We start from the raw sequence: 14,157 nt of genomic DNA on the forward strand, positions 1-14,157 counted from the left end.
TAAATAAATAAATAAATAAATAAATGTTGGAAGGGACCTTGGAGGTCTTCTAGTCCAACCCCCTACTCAGGCAGGAAACCCTATCCCATTTCAGACAAGTGGCTGTCCAGTCTCTTCTTAGCAACTTCCAGTGTTGGAGAAGGGAGGGAGGGGAGGAGGAAGGAAGGAAGGAAGGAAGGAAGGAAGGAAGGAAGGAAGGAAGGAAGGAAGGAAAAAAAAAGAATAACAGAGTTGGAAGGGACCTTTGGAGGTCATCTAGTCTAACCCCCTGCTCAGGCAGGAAACCCTATCCCATTTCGGACAAATGGCGGTCCAGTCTCTTCTTAAAAACTTCCAGTGTTTGGAGAAGGGAGGGAGGAAGGATAACAGACGGAAGGGACCTTGGAGGTCATCTAGTCCAACCCCGCCTGCTCAGGCAGGAAACCCTATGATACCATTTCGGACAAGGGGCTGTCCAGTCTCTTCTTCAAAACCTCCAGTGTTGGAGCGTTCAAACGTTTTCTGAATTGTGGACCCCTTGGGCCGGGTGATGCCCCCCATTAATCCTTCCCATTAAGCCTTCCTGGTCTTCCCCCCCCCCCTGCCCTGCTTTGCCGGGGCGGAGGCCAGAGCAATCAAGAGCAATCGCTCCAGGGGCCTCCGGAGCCTCTAATTACGGCGGAGGAGGTCGCTGTCCTGTGATATTAACGAGAGTCGAGAGTCGGTGGCGTGTGGCTGCCTTCCTCCTCGGCGCTCTCGGAGGGAGAGCGGGAGGTTACAACACTGTCGGAGGATTAATGGTCTCTCCTGTGTCTTAACCCGGCGAAGTCGTTCTCCCTGGCAGTTAGGTGGAGTTGCTTCTGATTTACAACAATTGCCAATGAGAGGGGAGTTGGCCCCGCTGACACCTATTAAGGAGTTATGTGTTCTTGCCGCACCTGCGGGCATAAAGGGAGCAGCACCGCAGCTTGTGCCGATTCTCACACTTCCGCCAGCCTTGGGAAATGTGAAGCCTGACCCCCCCCCTCCCCTTTATAGGGATCCCTTGTGTTGCTAAGTACTCTTCTGGAAGGGGTTTTGAGCACACTGCTGGCTCTAAGAAGCCTAGGGGACGGTCGGAGAAAGAGCCCGGTGGTCTCCTTCAAGCCCTGCCGTTGAGAGTAAAAAGAATCGTAAAAAGCGAGAACTGGGCTGAATTGGGCCAACGAGGCAGGAGTCAAATCGAAGGCGGTCCTTGAAGCTCAGAGTTGAGCTGAGGGGGGGTCTGAGCTTGCCGTTTCCTTGCAGACGTTTCGTGACCCAACTAGGGAACATCATCAGGGCTAGAAGGGAGTTTGGGAGGAGGAGGGGGAGGGGGAGGAGGGAAGGAGGAGGAGAACTGAGGCGTCCTTGGTGCTCTCTGAGCTTGGCTGTTTTCTTGCAGACATTTCATGACCCAACTAGGTAACATCATCAATGCTAGAAGGAGGAAGGATTTGCAGAAAGGAGGAGGAGGACAACTGTGGCGTCCTGGGTGCTCTCTAAACTTGGTGGTTTCCTTGCAGACGTTTCATGACCCAACTAGGGAACATAATCAGTGCTAAAAGGGAGGAGGAGGAAGAGAATTGAGATGTCCTTGGTCCTCTCTGAGCTGGGTGGCTTCCTTGCAGACGTCTCATGACCCAACTAGGGAACATTGTCCGTGCTAGAAGGGAGTTTGGGAGGAGGAGGGGGAGGAGGAGGAGGAAGAGGAGGGGAGGAGGAGGAAGGCTGTGGGGTCCTTGGTGCTGTCTGAGCTTGGGGGTTTCCTTGCAGACATCTCATGACCCAACTAGGGAACATCATCAGTGCTAGAAGAGAGGAGGAGGAAGAGGAGGAGGGGGAGGAGGAGGAGGAGGAAGAAGAGAAGGAGGAGGGGAAGAAGGAGGAAGAGAATTGAGGGGTCCTTGATGATCTCTGAGCTTGGGGGTTTCCTTGCAGACGTCTCATGACCCAACTAGGGAACATTGTCAGTGCTAGAAGGGAGGAGGAGGAGGAGGAGGGGGAGGAGAGGGAGGAGGAGGAAGAGAATTGAGGTGTCCTTGGTCCTCTCTGAGCTGGGTGGCTTCCTTGCAGACGTCTCATGACCCAACTAGGGAACGCCATCAGTGCTAGAAGGGGGTCAACAAGCCCCCAGAGTGCAATCCAGCTCTTCTCCCCCTGCCCCTTCCCTCACTATGGTGGGACGTGCCGGCCGAGAGTGTAGCGGGGGGGTTGATGGCAGGCCGAGCGAGTCCCCTCCTCGTCCCTCGTCGGACGTAGCCCTCAAGCGGCATCAATGCAGGCCGGTGAACCCTTTCTCCTCCTGTCTTTTATTATTATTATTATTATTATTATTACACCCGGGGCTCCTTTTCCACGCGTCCTCCTTCCAGACGACGAAGAGGAGGACCTGTGCCACCTGGAGAGCCCCCTGGTTGTCAAGAAGAAGAAACGGGGGCCGAAGAAGCAGAAGGAGAACAAGCCAGGGAAACCTAGGAAGCGCAAGAAATTAGTAAGTCGCACCAGCCGGGCCTTTTCTCTTCCCCGCCGTGGGATGGAGGCCTGTTCGAGGTCATCATGGGGGGGTTTGCTTGCTTCTGTGGGGAATCCGTTGGGGTGACGGTGTGGGAACCCTAGAACAGTGGTTCTCAACCTTTTTAATGCCGCGACCCCCCAACCGGTTGTAAGTCGAGGACTACTCAACCGGTCGTAAGTCGAGGACTACTCAACCGGTCGTAAGTCGAGGACTACTCAACCGGTCGTAAGTCAAGGACTACTCAACTGGTGCAGCCCCGTTTGCAGAATGGGACTTTTGGCGGGCTCAGCAGGGCACGAGACAGCCTGGACAATTCCTATTGCTTTGAAAGCCAATAGAATTAGACTCTATTCAGAGAGTCTATTCTATTGCTTTCGAAAGCCAAGAGAATAAAAGGGAGTCGCAAGCTAAGGAAAAGGGAAAAAATGGCGGACTGCGTTGTTTGGCGACCCCCGTGAAATGGTCGTTCGACTCCAAATGGGGTCCCGACCCACAGGTGGAGAACCACTGGACTAGAACAAGCTCCCAAACAGAATCTCGGGAATTCCTTTCCCCGGATTGTTCCTGAGCGTAGGTGAGAGGAAAAGAACCAGTTTAGAAAAAAATAAAAATAAACATGGAAGGCGGCTCGGGCACCACCGCCAGGATTTCTGGCTTCATTTTCACCGTGAAACTTCCCTCCTGTGATCGGAAGGACCGTCTTCCCCATGACTCCGTGTGTGACCCACCGGAATGGGGGGCAGGGGGGTGTTAGGGGATCCCCTCTCTTAAGGGGGGGGTTCATCTGGCGGGACCAAGAAAGGGCCTTCTCCGTGTGGCTCCCTCCCTGCGGAGAGAAGATTCGCCCCCTTCGGTGGGTTCGAAAGGGGGTGGCCTGGGGCAAGGCCAGATTTTGCACCTTGCCTCTTTCTGGGGGCTGCATCGGCTTGGCTAGGTCAGCGAGGAGGTTTAGAGTCCGACCGAGAGGAGTAAAGGGCGAAGTCGGAGAGCGGCGGCAGCGACTATGGTGGGGTGGGGAAGAAAAGAAACGGCGCAAAACGGAGAAGAAAGAGAAGAAGACCAAACGGCGGAAAAAAAAAAGGCGGAGGAAGACGGGATGCAAAAGCCAAAGGTAAGAAAAGTCTTGGGGGGGGGGCTTGGGGACCCAGCCCCCTCCTCCCCCTCCCTACCCCCTCCCCAATCCTCTTCCCCCTCCTTCCCCCTCCTCCCCCTCCTCCCTCCCCCTCCCCTTCTCCCCCTCCCTATTCCCCCTCCCCTTCTTCCCCCTCCTCCTCCTACTCTTCCCCCTCCTCCTCCCCCTCCTCTCCTCCCCTCCCCCTCCTTCCCCTTCCCCTCCTCTTCCCCCCCCTCCTCCCCCCCTCTCCCTCCTCCCCTCCTCTCCTCCCCCTCCCCTTCTTCCCCTTCCCTCCCCTCCTCCTCCCTCCTCCCCCTCCTCCTCCTCCCCCTCCTCTCCTCCTCCCCTCCCCCTCCCCCCTCCTTCTCCCCCCCTCCTCCTTCCCCCCTCCTCTCCTCCTCCCCTCTTCTCCCTCCTCCTTCTCCCCCTCTTCGCCCTCCTCCTCCCCCCCTTCCCTCCTCTTTTCCCTCCCCCTCCTCCTCCTTCTCCCCCCCTCCTCTCCCTCCTCCCCCTCCTCCTCCTCCTCCCCCTTCCCCTCCTCTTTCCCCTCCCCCTCCTCCCCCTCCTCTTCCTCCCTCCTCTTCCTTCCCCTCCTCCCCCTCTCCCTCCTCTTCCCCCTCCTCCTCCTCCCCCTTCTCTTCCCCCTCCTCCTCCCCCTCCTCTCCTCCCCCTCCCCTTCTTCCCCCTTCCCCCTCCTCCTCCTTTTTAAGAAGAGACTGGACAGCTATTTCTCTGAAATGGTATAGTTTCCTGCCTGAGCAGGGGGTTAGACTAGATGACCTCCAAGGTCCCTTCCAACTCTGTTATTCTTCCTCCTCTTCCTCCACCTCGTCTTTAAGAAGAGACTGGGCTGTCCTTTGTCTGAAATGGTATAGCGGTTTCCTGACTGAGCAGGGGGTTGGGCTAGATGACCTCCAAGGTCCCTTCCAACTCTGTTGTTATTCCTCCTCCTCCTCCTCCTCCAGAAGACATTGGTATAGGGGTTTCCTGACTGAGCAGGGGGTTGGGCTAGAAGACCTCCGAGGTCCCTCCCCACCCTGTTATCCTGCATTTTATCTATTTAAGTCTGATCCCTGTTGCCTTTCCGAACATCGATGCGCCGTGTTCGAAATTTCCACTCTTCCCCCTTCCTCTCCCCCTCCCCCCTCCTCTCCGTGTACTGCAATAGGCACCGAGGCCTATTTTGCCCTCGGGGTGGGAGACCCCCTGACCCTGTCTGCCCTCTTCCTTCCAAGGTGGAGCAGAAGTCCTCGGCTCAGCTGCTCATGACTTGGGGCCTGGAAGACGTGGACCACGTTTTCACCGAGGAAGACTACCACACCTTGACCAACTACAAAGCCTTCAGCCAGTTCATGAGGTGGGTGCTTCGGTATCGGACGGGTGGGCAGGCGGGCGAGGGAAACGTGAAAGGTTGATTTTTAAGGTTGACTTTTTTCTCCCCCCCCCCCCAAATAAAAACATTCTAGGTCAGGGATAGGCCACCTTGGCTCTTTGATGACTCGTGGACTTCAACTCCCAGAATTCCTCAGCCAGCATGGAACTATGGCCCCCTTGATGACTGGTGTGCTTCAACTCCCAGAATTCCTCAGCCAGCCTGGCTCAGCTTGGAAACCCCTCCCTTTCCCCTCAGCATGGCTGGCTCAGGAATTCTGGGAGTTGAAGTCCACGAGTCATCAAAGAGCCAAGGTGGCCTACCCCTGGCCTAGACCAGAGGTGGGGAACGATGGCCCCTTTTTATGACTTGTGGACTTCAACTCCCAGAATTCCTCAACCAGCATGGGGGAACTATGGCTCCCTTCATGACTTGTGGACTTCAACTCCCAGAATTCCTAAGCCAGCATGGCTTAACTTGGAAACCTCTCCCTTTCCCCTCAGCATGGCTGGCTCAGGAATTCTGTGAGTTGAAGTCCACCAGTCATAAAGGAGCCCAGGTTGCCTACCCCTGGTCTAGTCCAAATGAGTTGAGACTTCAGTAGACGAGGCATTAAGAAGGACTTGTGGACAGGAAGAGCTGTCAATCATTGGAATTGATGGACACAGAGGTCAGGGGTAGGCAACCTCAGAATTCCTGAGCCAGCAGGCTGTGTATACCCATCGATGTGATTACTCTCTTATAATCCCTTCCTCTCCAATCTTTCTGCTATAGGAGGTAGGAGGGGAGAAATAAAAAGTCATGGCTGGCTCAGGAATTCTGGGAGCTGAAGTCCACAAGTCATGAAGGGGCCATAATTCCCCCATGTTGGCTCAGGAATTCTGGGAGTTGAAGTTCATGAGTCCTAAAAGACCCAGGTTGCCTACCCCTGGCCTAGACCAAATGAGTTGAGACTTCAGTAGACGAGGCATTAAGAAGGACTTGTGGACAGGAAGAGCTGTCAATCATTGGAACTGATGGACAGAGAAGTCAGGGGTAGGCAACCTCAGAATTCCTGAGTCAGCAGGCTACATATACCCATCAACATGCTTACTCTCTTACAATCCCTTCCTCTGCAATCTTTCTGCTATAGGAGGTAGGAGGAGGGGGAAAAAAAGGCATGGTTGGCTCAGGAATTCTGGGAGTTGAAGTCCACGAGTCATAAAAGAGCCAAGGCTGCCTACCCCTGTTCTAAGTCATGCATGAAAATAGCGCTAGCCCTCCATTTACAGTCATTTGTTTAATGACTGTTCGAAGTCACAAAGCCGCTCTGAAGTTTCAAAGCCACGGAAAAAAAGAGACCTTACGGCCGGTTTTCACACTTAACGACCGTGGCAGGCTCTCCCGTGGCCATGTCGATCAAAATTCAAGCGCTTGGTGACTGGCATGTATTTACAACAGGCGGAGTGTCCCGTGCGTGTGTGTGTGTTTGTGTGTGGTGTGATCAACCTCTGTAACCTTCCCAGCCGGCTTCACGACAAGGAGAGTCGGGGGGGGGAGCCAGATTTACTTAACAACCGCGTGATTCGCTTAACGGCTGTGGCAAAATAAGGTCGTGAAATGGGGGCACTTAAGCACTGTCGCTGAGCAGAGAGAAATGGGGGGCGCAGAAGGCACCTTCTGAAGGAACGGCGCTTAATTGTCGAGGTTTATTTGTTTATTTGGAATATTTATTGGTTGCCTCTTCAAAAAGTGGTTTTATAAGGATAATCAGGTAAAAACGTACATATCCAGCCATGTTCACGGACGCCTCTTACAACATCAGGTGCCTCCAAATGAGGTTCCCCGTTAGATGAGACACAACCCATGTCTGTAGGGAGACCCGTCTGTCTGTCTGTCTATATCTATCTATCTGTCTGTTTGTCTGTCTGTCTCCATCCATTACAGCCATCCATCCATCCTGTCTGTCCATCCATTCTTTCTACCTACCTACCTATATCTATCCATCCATCCATCTATTCTACCTACCTACCTATCCATCCATCCTGTCTGTCCATCCATTCTTTCTACCTACCTACCTACTTACCTACATCTTATCTATCCATCCATCCATTCTTTCTACCTACCCACCTACCTATATCTATCCATCCATCCATTCATTCTACCTACCTACCTATCCATCCATCCATCCTGTCTGTCCATCCATTCTTTCTACCTACCTACCTACTTACCTACCTCTATCTATCTATCTATCTATCTATCTATCTATCTATCTATCTATCTATCTATCTATCCTTTCTACCTACCTACTTACCTATATCCATCCATCCATCCATCCATTCTTTCTACCTACCTACCTATCCATCCATCCATCCTGTCTGTCCATCCATTCTTTCTACCTACCTACCTACTTACCTACCTCTATCTATCTATCTATCTATCTATCTATCTATCTATCTATCTATCTATCTATCTATCTATCTATCCATTCTTTCTACCTACCTACTTACCTATATCCATCCATCCATCCATCCATCCATTTCTACCTACCTACCAACCTACCTACCTACTTCTATTTATCTATCTATCTATCTATCTATCTATCTATCTATCTATCTATCTATCTATCTATCTATCCATCCATCCATTCTTTCTACCTACCTACCTACTTACCCACCCACCCACCCACCCATCCTGTCTATCTATCCGTCCATTCTCTCTCTCTCTCTCTCTCTCTCTCTCTCTCTCTCTCTCTCTCTCTCTCTCTCCCCCCCCGTATCCGTCTATCCATCTAGCATCTAGCTATCGTTTATCATTCTCTCTCTCTTCTCTCATTCTTACTGTCATTTGCTTCCCCTGAGTCTTCATTTGATGAGCCTTTGAGACGGGCAGCCAGATAAACGAACACAAATCGATAGATTTGCGGAGGCCCCTGAATGCGTCTCCCGGCCCGCAATGCACAATTCTCTGTGAAAAGGGTAGTGCTCAACGCAACCCCAGGTTCTCTTTCTCACACAAACAACACACACACACACACACACACACACACACACACACACACACACATCCCTTTCTAATAGGATCCTACTCTGGTCACCTTAAGAACCAAACAAGTGTTTTGAGAGGAGCCCCCCCCCCCCCCCCGCCCTGCGCTGATAGTCTTCTCTCCGGAGGCGTCTGCCAGCAAGTTTGTCTGGATTGTGATTGTGGCTTGTGCAAAGGGACCTGCTTCTCCTGCCTATCTCTGCCCCTCTGAGGGGCTGGAAGGGGGGGGGGAGGCAAGACTCCTGCCTAGAGCTGGATGGGTTCTTCTGTCTGTCTGTCTGTCTCTCTCCCTCTCCCTCCCTTTCTCTCTTTCTCTCTCTCTTTCTTTCTCTCTCCCTCCGTTTCTCTCTCTCCCCTTCTCTCTCTTTCTCTTTTTCTCTTTCTCTCTCCCTTTCTCTCTCTCTCCCTCCCTCTCCCTCCCTTTCTCTCTCCCTCCCTCCTTTTCTCTCTCTCTTCCCTTTTCTCTCTTTGTCTTTTTCTCTTTCTCCCTTTCTCTCTCTCTCCCCCTTTCTTTCTCTTTTTTCCCTCCCTCTCTCTCTTCCTTTCTCTCTCTCTCCCCCTTTCTCTCTTTCTCTCTCTCTTCTCTCTCTTTCTCTCTCCCTTTCTCCCTCCCTTTCTTTCTCTCTCTCCCTCTCTCTTTCTCTTTCTCTCTTTCTCTCTCTTTTTCTCTCCCTTTCTGTCTCCCTCCCTCCCTCTTTCTCTCTCTCCCTCCCTTTCTCTCTCTTCTCTCTCTCTTTTTTCTCTTTCTCCCGTTTTCTCTCTCTCCCTTTCTTTTTTTCTCTCACTTCCTCTTTCCTGCCCTCTCTCTCTCTTCCTTTCTCTCTCTCTCTCCCCCTTTCTCTCTTTCTTTCTCTTTTTCTCTCTCTCCCTTTCTCCCTCCCTCTTTCTCTTTCTCTCCCTCCCTCTCTCTCCCCCTTTCTTTCTCTCTGTCTTTTTCTCTCCCTTTCTGTCTCCCTCCCTCCCTCTTTCTCTCTCTCCCTCTCCCTTTTCCTCTCTCTCTTTCTCTCCCCCTTTCTCTCCCTTTCTCTCTCTTCTCTCTCTTTTTCTCTCTTTCTCCCATTTTCTCTCTCCCTTTCTCTTTTTCTCTCACTTCCTCTTTCCCTCCGTCCCTCTCTTCCTCTCTCTCTCTCTCTCTCTTTCTCTCTCTCTCTCTCTGCCTTCCTAAGCTCGGCGTCCTTGTTCAGCCAAAGCCCTGGAACGTCCCAGGGCGCCCGGCGTCCTCTGCCTTCCCCGACCTCCTCTGGCTGCCAGCCTGCAGTTCAAGCCAGGCCAGGCTGAGCTCCCGTCAGCCGTGGGGGAAGCCGTCAGTGGCCTTGGCAGCCCCCCCTGCTGTCTCCCGCCTTCGGCTTGGCGGGCAGAGCCCTGCTCGGCTGCCAACCCCGGCTCTGTGACCAAGGGGCAGAAATCTGGCAGCGGCCGTCGCCAGGCCACCTGGGCCTCGCCAGCTTTAATAAAGGCGGTGATTTATTCCAGGTGCTCAGGGGGGGGGGACAGGCCCAGTGGCGGGGCCTGCCTCTAATTAGCTCTGAATTGTTGGGCACTTGCCTGGGCGGGAGGCAGATCTGTCCACCCCGCCCGCCCGCCTTCCCCGAGGCTGTCACGGCAGGCCGTTGCTGGAATTGGCCATAAAGCTCCCCGATCAAGAGGGGATTCCTTTTTGCAGCCCTTTGATTTCCCCTTCCTGGGGCTCTGGCCGGGCTTTTGGGGAGCAGCTGTGCTCCTAACACACCGCAGCAAGATGGCTGCGAGAGTTGCGCGGTAGCTCCTGTGCTCTGGAAGCCAGGTTGTGCAACGTGTGAGAGAGAAGCAGGGCTTTGTTGTCCCTCTCGGCAACCCTGGCATCGGAGGGGACAAAGGGTCCAGCCTTTGGGATCCCAGAGTCCCTTGGGGTGCTTTGGGGTGTGGATTAAAGACACCCCTGAACTGGGGGGGTGCAGCCTGGAGCTGCAAAGGCTTGTGTGGGTGTAGGAGGTCTGACAGCCTCTCCCCCCCCCCAATGGGACCATCCTAGAATCACCAGAGTTTGGAAGGGACCTTGGAGGTCTTCTAGTCCAGCCCCCTGCAGGAGACCCCAAAAGGAGGAGGAGGAGGAGGAATAACCGAATAACAGACTTGGAAGGGACCTTGGAGGTCTTCTAGTCCATCCCCCTGCTCAAGCAGGAGACCCCAAAAGGAGGAGGAGGAGGAATAACCGAATAACAGACTTGGAAGGGACCTTGGAGGTCTTCTAGTCCATCCCCCTGCTCAAGCAGGAGACCCCAAAAGGAGGAGGAGGAGGAGGAATAACCGAATAACAGATTTGGAAGGGACCTTGGAGGTCTTCTAGTCCAGCCCCCTGCTCAAGCAGGAGACCCCAAAAGGAGGAGGAGGAGGAATAACCGAATAACAGACTTGGAAGGGACCTTGGAGGTCTTCTAGTCCATCCCCCTGCTCAAGCAGGAGACCCCAAAAGGAGGAGGAGAAATAACCGAATAACAGGCTTGGAAGGGACCTTGGAGGTCTTCTAGTCCATCCCCCTGCTCAAGCAGGAGACCCTTTACCAGAGGTCCCCAACCTTTGGGGCACCAGGGACCACCGGTTCTGTAGAGAGAGGTTTTTCCACGGACTGGAGTGTGCGTGGTTTTGTGTGCTGCCTGCATCCCGCGGATGGGGCATTGCTTGTTTGTGCAGACCGGATGCTGGCATGTCGGTACCGGTCCAAGGACTGGAGGTTGGGGACCCCTGACCTAGACCCTTCCAGACAATCTCTTCTTAAAATCCTCCAGTGTTGGAGCATTCACAACTTCTCAAGTTCCACCAGTTGATTGTCCTCACCGTTTGGAAGTTTCTCCTTAGTTCCAGGTTGCTTCTCTCCTTGATGAGTTTCCACCCGTTGCTTCTTGTCCTGCTTTCAGGCGCTTTGGAGAACAGCTTGACTGCCTCTTCTTTGGGGCAGCCCCTGAGATAACTGGAACACTGCTATCCTGTCCCCCCTCGTCCTTCTCTTCATTAAACTAGACCTACCCAATTCCAGCAACCGTTCCTTGTATGTTTTAGCCTCCAGTCCTCTGATCATCTTTGTGGCCCTTCCACCCTACTGCTCCAGCGGAAGGGGTTGCTGTGCACCCTGCCTTGCTGCGCGGAGGGTGTGTGTGTGTGTGTGCCTGTGTGTCAAGGAGCCTTTTCTGCTGTGCCCCCTCCCCTCTGTGGGTCATTGTACTGCATGAAGCAAAAATTGTCCCCACTCTTTTGGCCTTCAAAATCTGGTTCGGCCAGTTGATAAGATAAGATAAAGATAGATAAAGATAATAAAGATAAAGATAGGATTGAGGTAAAATAAGATAGGATTAAGATAAGATAGGCATCACTTTTAAAAGGGCAATTGGTTTTATATTTTATCTAAATTTAATAAATAATAATAATTGTAATTTTAATAGGCTACTGGGAGGAGGTCCAGCCTCCGCCCCCCCCCCCGCCCTGTTCCAGAAAAATCCATCGATTGTTCTCTCTCTCTCTCCCTCCCTCTTCTTCCCGTCCACTTCCTTTCTCCAGCCGGGGTATTTTCCTGGCTAGGGTGCTCCGTGGGCATTCTGATTCTGCCAGGGAGTCGAGAAGCTTGGGATAATAACAACAATGTTCAGTTGACTGAGGTTCAACAATAATAATATAATTTGAATGTTCAGTTGACTGAGGTTCATGTTTAATGAATACAAGATAATAATAATAATATAATATAATTTGAATGTTCAGTTGACTGAGGTTCATGTTTAATGAATAAAAGATAATAATAATAATAATATAATTTGAATGTTCAGTTGACTGAGGTTCATGTTTAATGAATACAAGATAATAATAATAATATAATATAATTTGAATGTTCAGTTGACTGAGGTTCATGTTTAATGAATACAAGATAATAATAATAATAATAATAATAATAATATAATTTGAATGTTCAGTTGACTGAGGTTCATGTTTAATGAATAAAAGATAATAATAATAATAATATAATTTGAATGTTCAGTTGACTGAGGTTCATGTTTAATGAATAAAAGATAATAATAATAATAATATAATTTGAATGTTCAGTTGACTGAGGTTCATGTTTAATGAATACAAGATAATAATAATAATATAATATAATTTGAATGTTCAGTTGACTGAGGTTCATGTTTAATGAATACAAGATAATAATAATAATAATAATAATAATAATATAATTTGAATGTTCATTTGACTGAGGTTCATGTTTAATGAATAAAAGATAATAATAATATAATTTGAATGTTCAGTTGACTGAGATTCATGTTTAATGAATAAAAGATAATAATAATAATAATATAATTTGAATGTTCATTTGACTGAGGTTCATGTTTAATGAATAAAAGATAATAATAGTAGTAGTAGTAATAATAATATAATTTGAATGTTCAGTTGACAGGTTCATGTTTAATGAATAAAAGATAATAATAATAATAATATAATTTGAATGTTCAGTTGACTGAGGTTCATGTTTAATGAATAAAAGATAATAATAATAATAATATAATTTGAATGTTCAGTTGACTGAGGTTCATGTTTAATGAATAAAATAATAGTAGTAGTAATAATAATAATTTGAATGTTCAGTTGACTGAGGTTCATGTTTAATGAATAAAAAATAATAATATAATATAATTTGAACGTTCAGTTGACAGGTTCATGTTTAATGAATACAATATAATAATAATAATAATAATAATAATAATAATAATAATAGTTGGAAGGGACCTTGGAGGTCATCTAGTCCAACCCCCTGCTCGGGCAGAAAACCTTATGCTATTTCAGACAAACGGCTATCCAGTCTCTTCTTGAAGACTTCCAGTGTTGGAGCATTCACCGCTTCTGGTCCTTCTTCTCATTAGACTAACAGAATAACAGAGTCAGAAGGGACCTCGGAGGTCCTGTAGTCCATCCCCTGGCTTGATCAGGACACCGTTTTCCATACCAGACAAACGGCCGTGCAGTCTCTTCTTAAAAACCTCCAGCGTTGGAGCACCCACAACTTCTGGTGGCAGGTGGTTCCGCTGATTAACTGTTCCAACTGGCAGGAAATGCCTCCTTCATTCCAGCTTGCTTCTCTCCTTGATTGGTTTCCACCCGTCGCTTTCTTGTCCTTCGGAGAATAGATGGACCCCCCCCTTCTTCGGGGCAGACCCCCCCCCAAATATTGGAAGGCTGCTGCTATCTTGTCCCCCCCCCCTTTCCTCCTTCTCATTCAACCCGACACACCCAATTCCAGCAACCGTTCTTTTATACATTTTAGCCTCCAGGCCCCTTAATCGTCCCCCCATCTTCCTTTTTTTCTCGATCTGTTTTTAATATTCTGATTATTTTTTTTTTGTTGTTTTAACTGCCTAGGTGCCAAATGACTCCCATCTGCTACGGCAGTCTGGAACAGCCAGCCATGTCTTTTTTTCTTTTTTTTCTTTTTAATCTTGTGGTTATCCTTGTTGTCTGCCTCTCCATCCGTTCCCTTCCCCTTTTTTCCACATTCTTTTTTTTTCCCCCTTCAATTCTTTACACACACAAACACGCACGCACGCACACAAGGCCGGACCCGCCGTGCCGTTTTTTATGTTTTTTTTGTTCAGGCCTTGCCTTTGTTTCGGAGACACGCCTGTTTTCTGGAAACCATTTTGAAATGAAATCAATTCAGACCCCTCCCTCCTTCGGTGTTGAGCGCCTTGCATATTTTTTCTCTCCCCCCCCTTTCGCTTCCCCCTCCCCTTTTAAAGCCAGAGCTCGTATTTCTCCGTAATGGCATCCCTCCTTTTTTTTTTTTTTTTTTTACTTTAATAGCCCGTCGGTGGTGCATTGTGGGCCGCATCGGCCATCAATAATTAAACCAGCCCGATCCACCCGTCCGAATGAGATCATAGCGCAAAGCGGCAAAAGGAGGTTGATTGACGGATAATTTTCGAAATGGGTTTTTATTTTTATTTTTTTTGGGGGGGGAGCAAGAGGACCGAGGCTCCTGGCTTCTTCACGTGATGCACACCCCCCCCCCAAGTACATTATTATTTTTTAATGCAATGGATGAGAAAAAACTATTATTGTGTTCAATATATGATACGGTATAGAGCAGGGGTAGGCAAGCTTGGCTCTTTTAGG

General features: G+C 49.8%; 1 protein-coding gene across 1 annotated transcript in view; it reads left to right on the plus strand.

The window, feature by feature from the left end:
• Positions 1–14,157, plus strand: part of CHD3 (chromodomain helicase DNA binding protein 3) — a 106,843-nt gene that overhangs the window by 16,302 nt on the left and 76,384 nt on the right. The window contains 5 exon segments of the mRNA XM_039337967.1: positions 2,373–2,504; positions 3,462–3,535; positions 3,538–3,585; positions 3,588–3,626; positions 4,865–4,986. Coding sequence (XP_039193901.1) covers positions 2,373–2,504; positions 3,462–3,535; positions 3,538–3,585; positions 3,588–3,626; positions 4,865–4,986 — 415 coding nt within the window.

The sequence above is a fragment of the Crotalus tigris genome, unplaced genomic scaffold (genome assembly GCF_016545835.1).
Source record: "Crotalus tigris isolate CLP2741 ecotype Arizona unplaced genomic scaffold, ASM1654583v1 scf7180000017690.20705106771:4171800, whole genome shotgun sequence".
In the NCBI taxonomy this organism is placed as follows: Eukaryota; Metazoa; Chordata; class Lepidosauria; order Squamata; family Viperidae; genus Crotalus; species Crotalus tigris.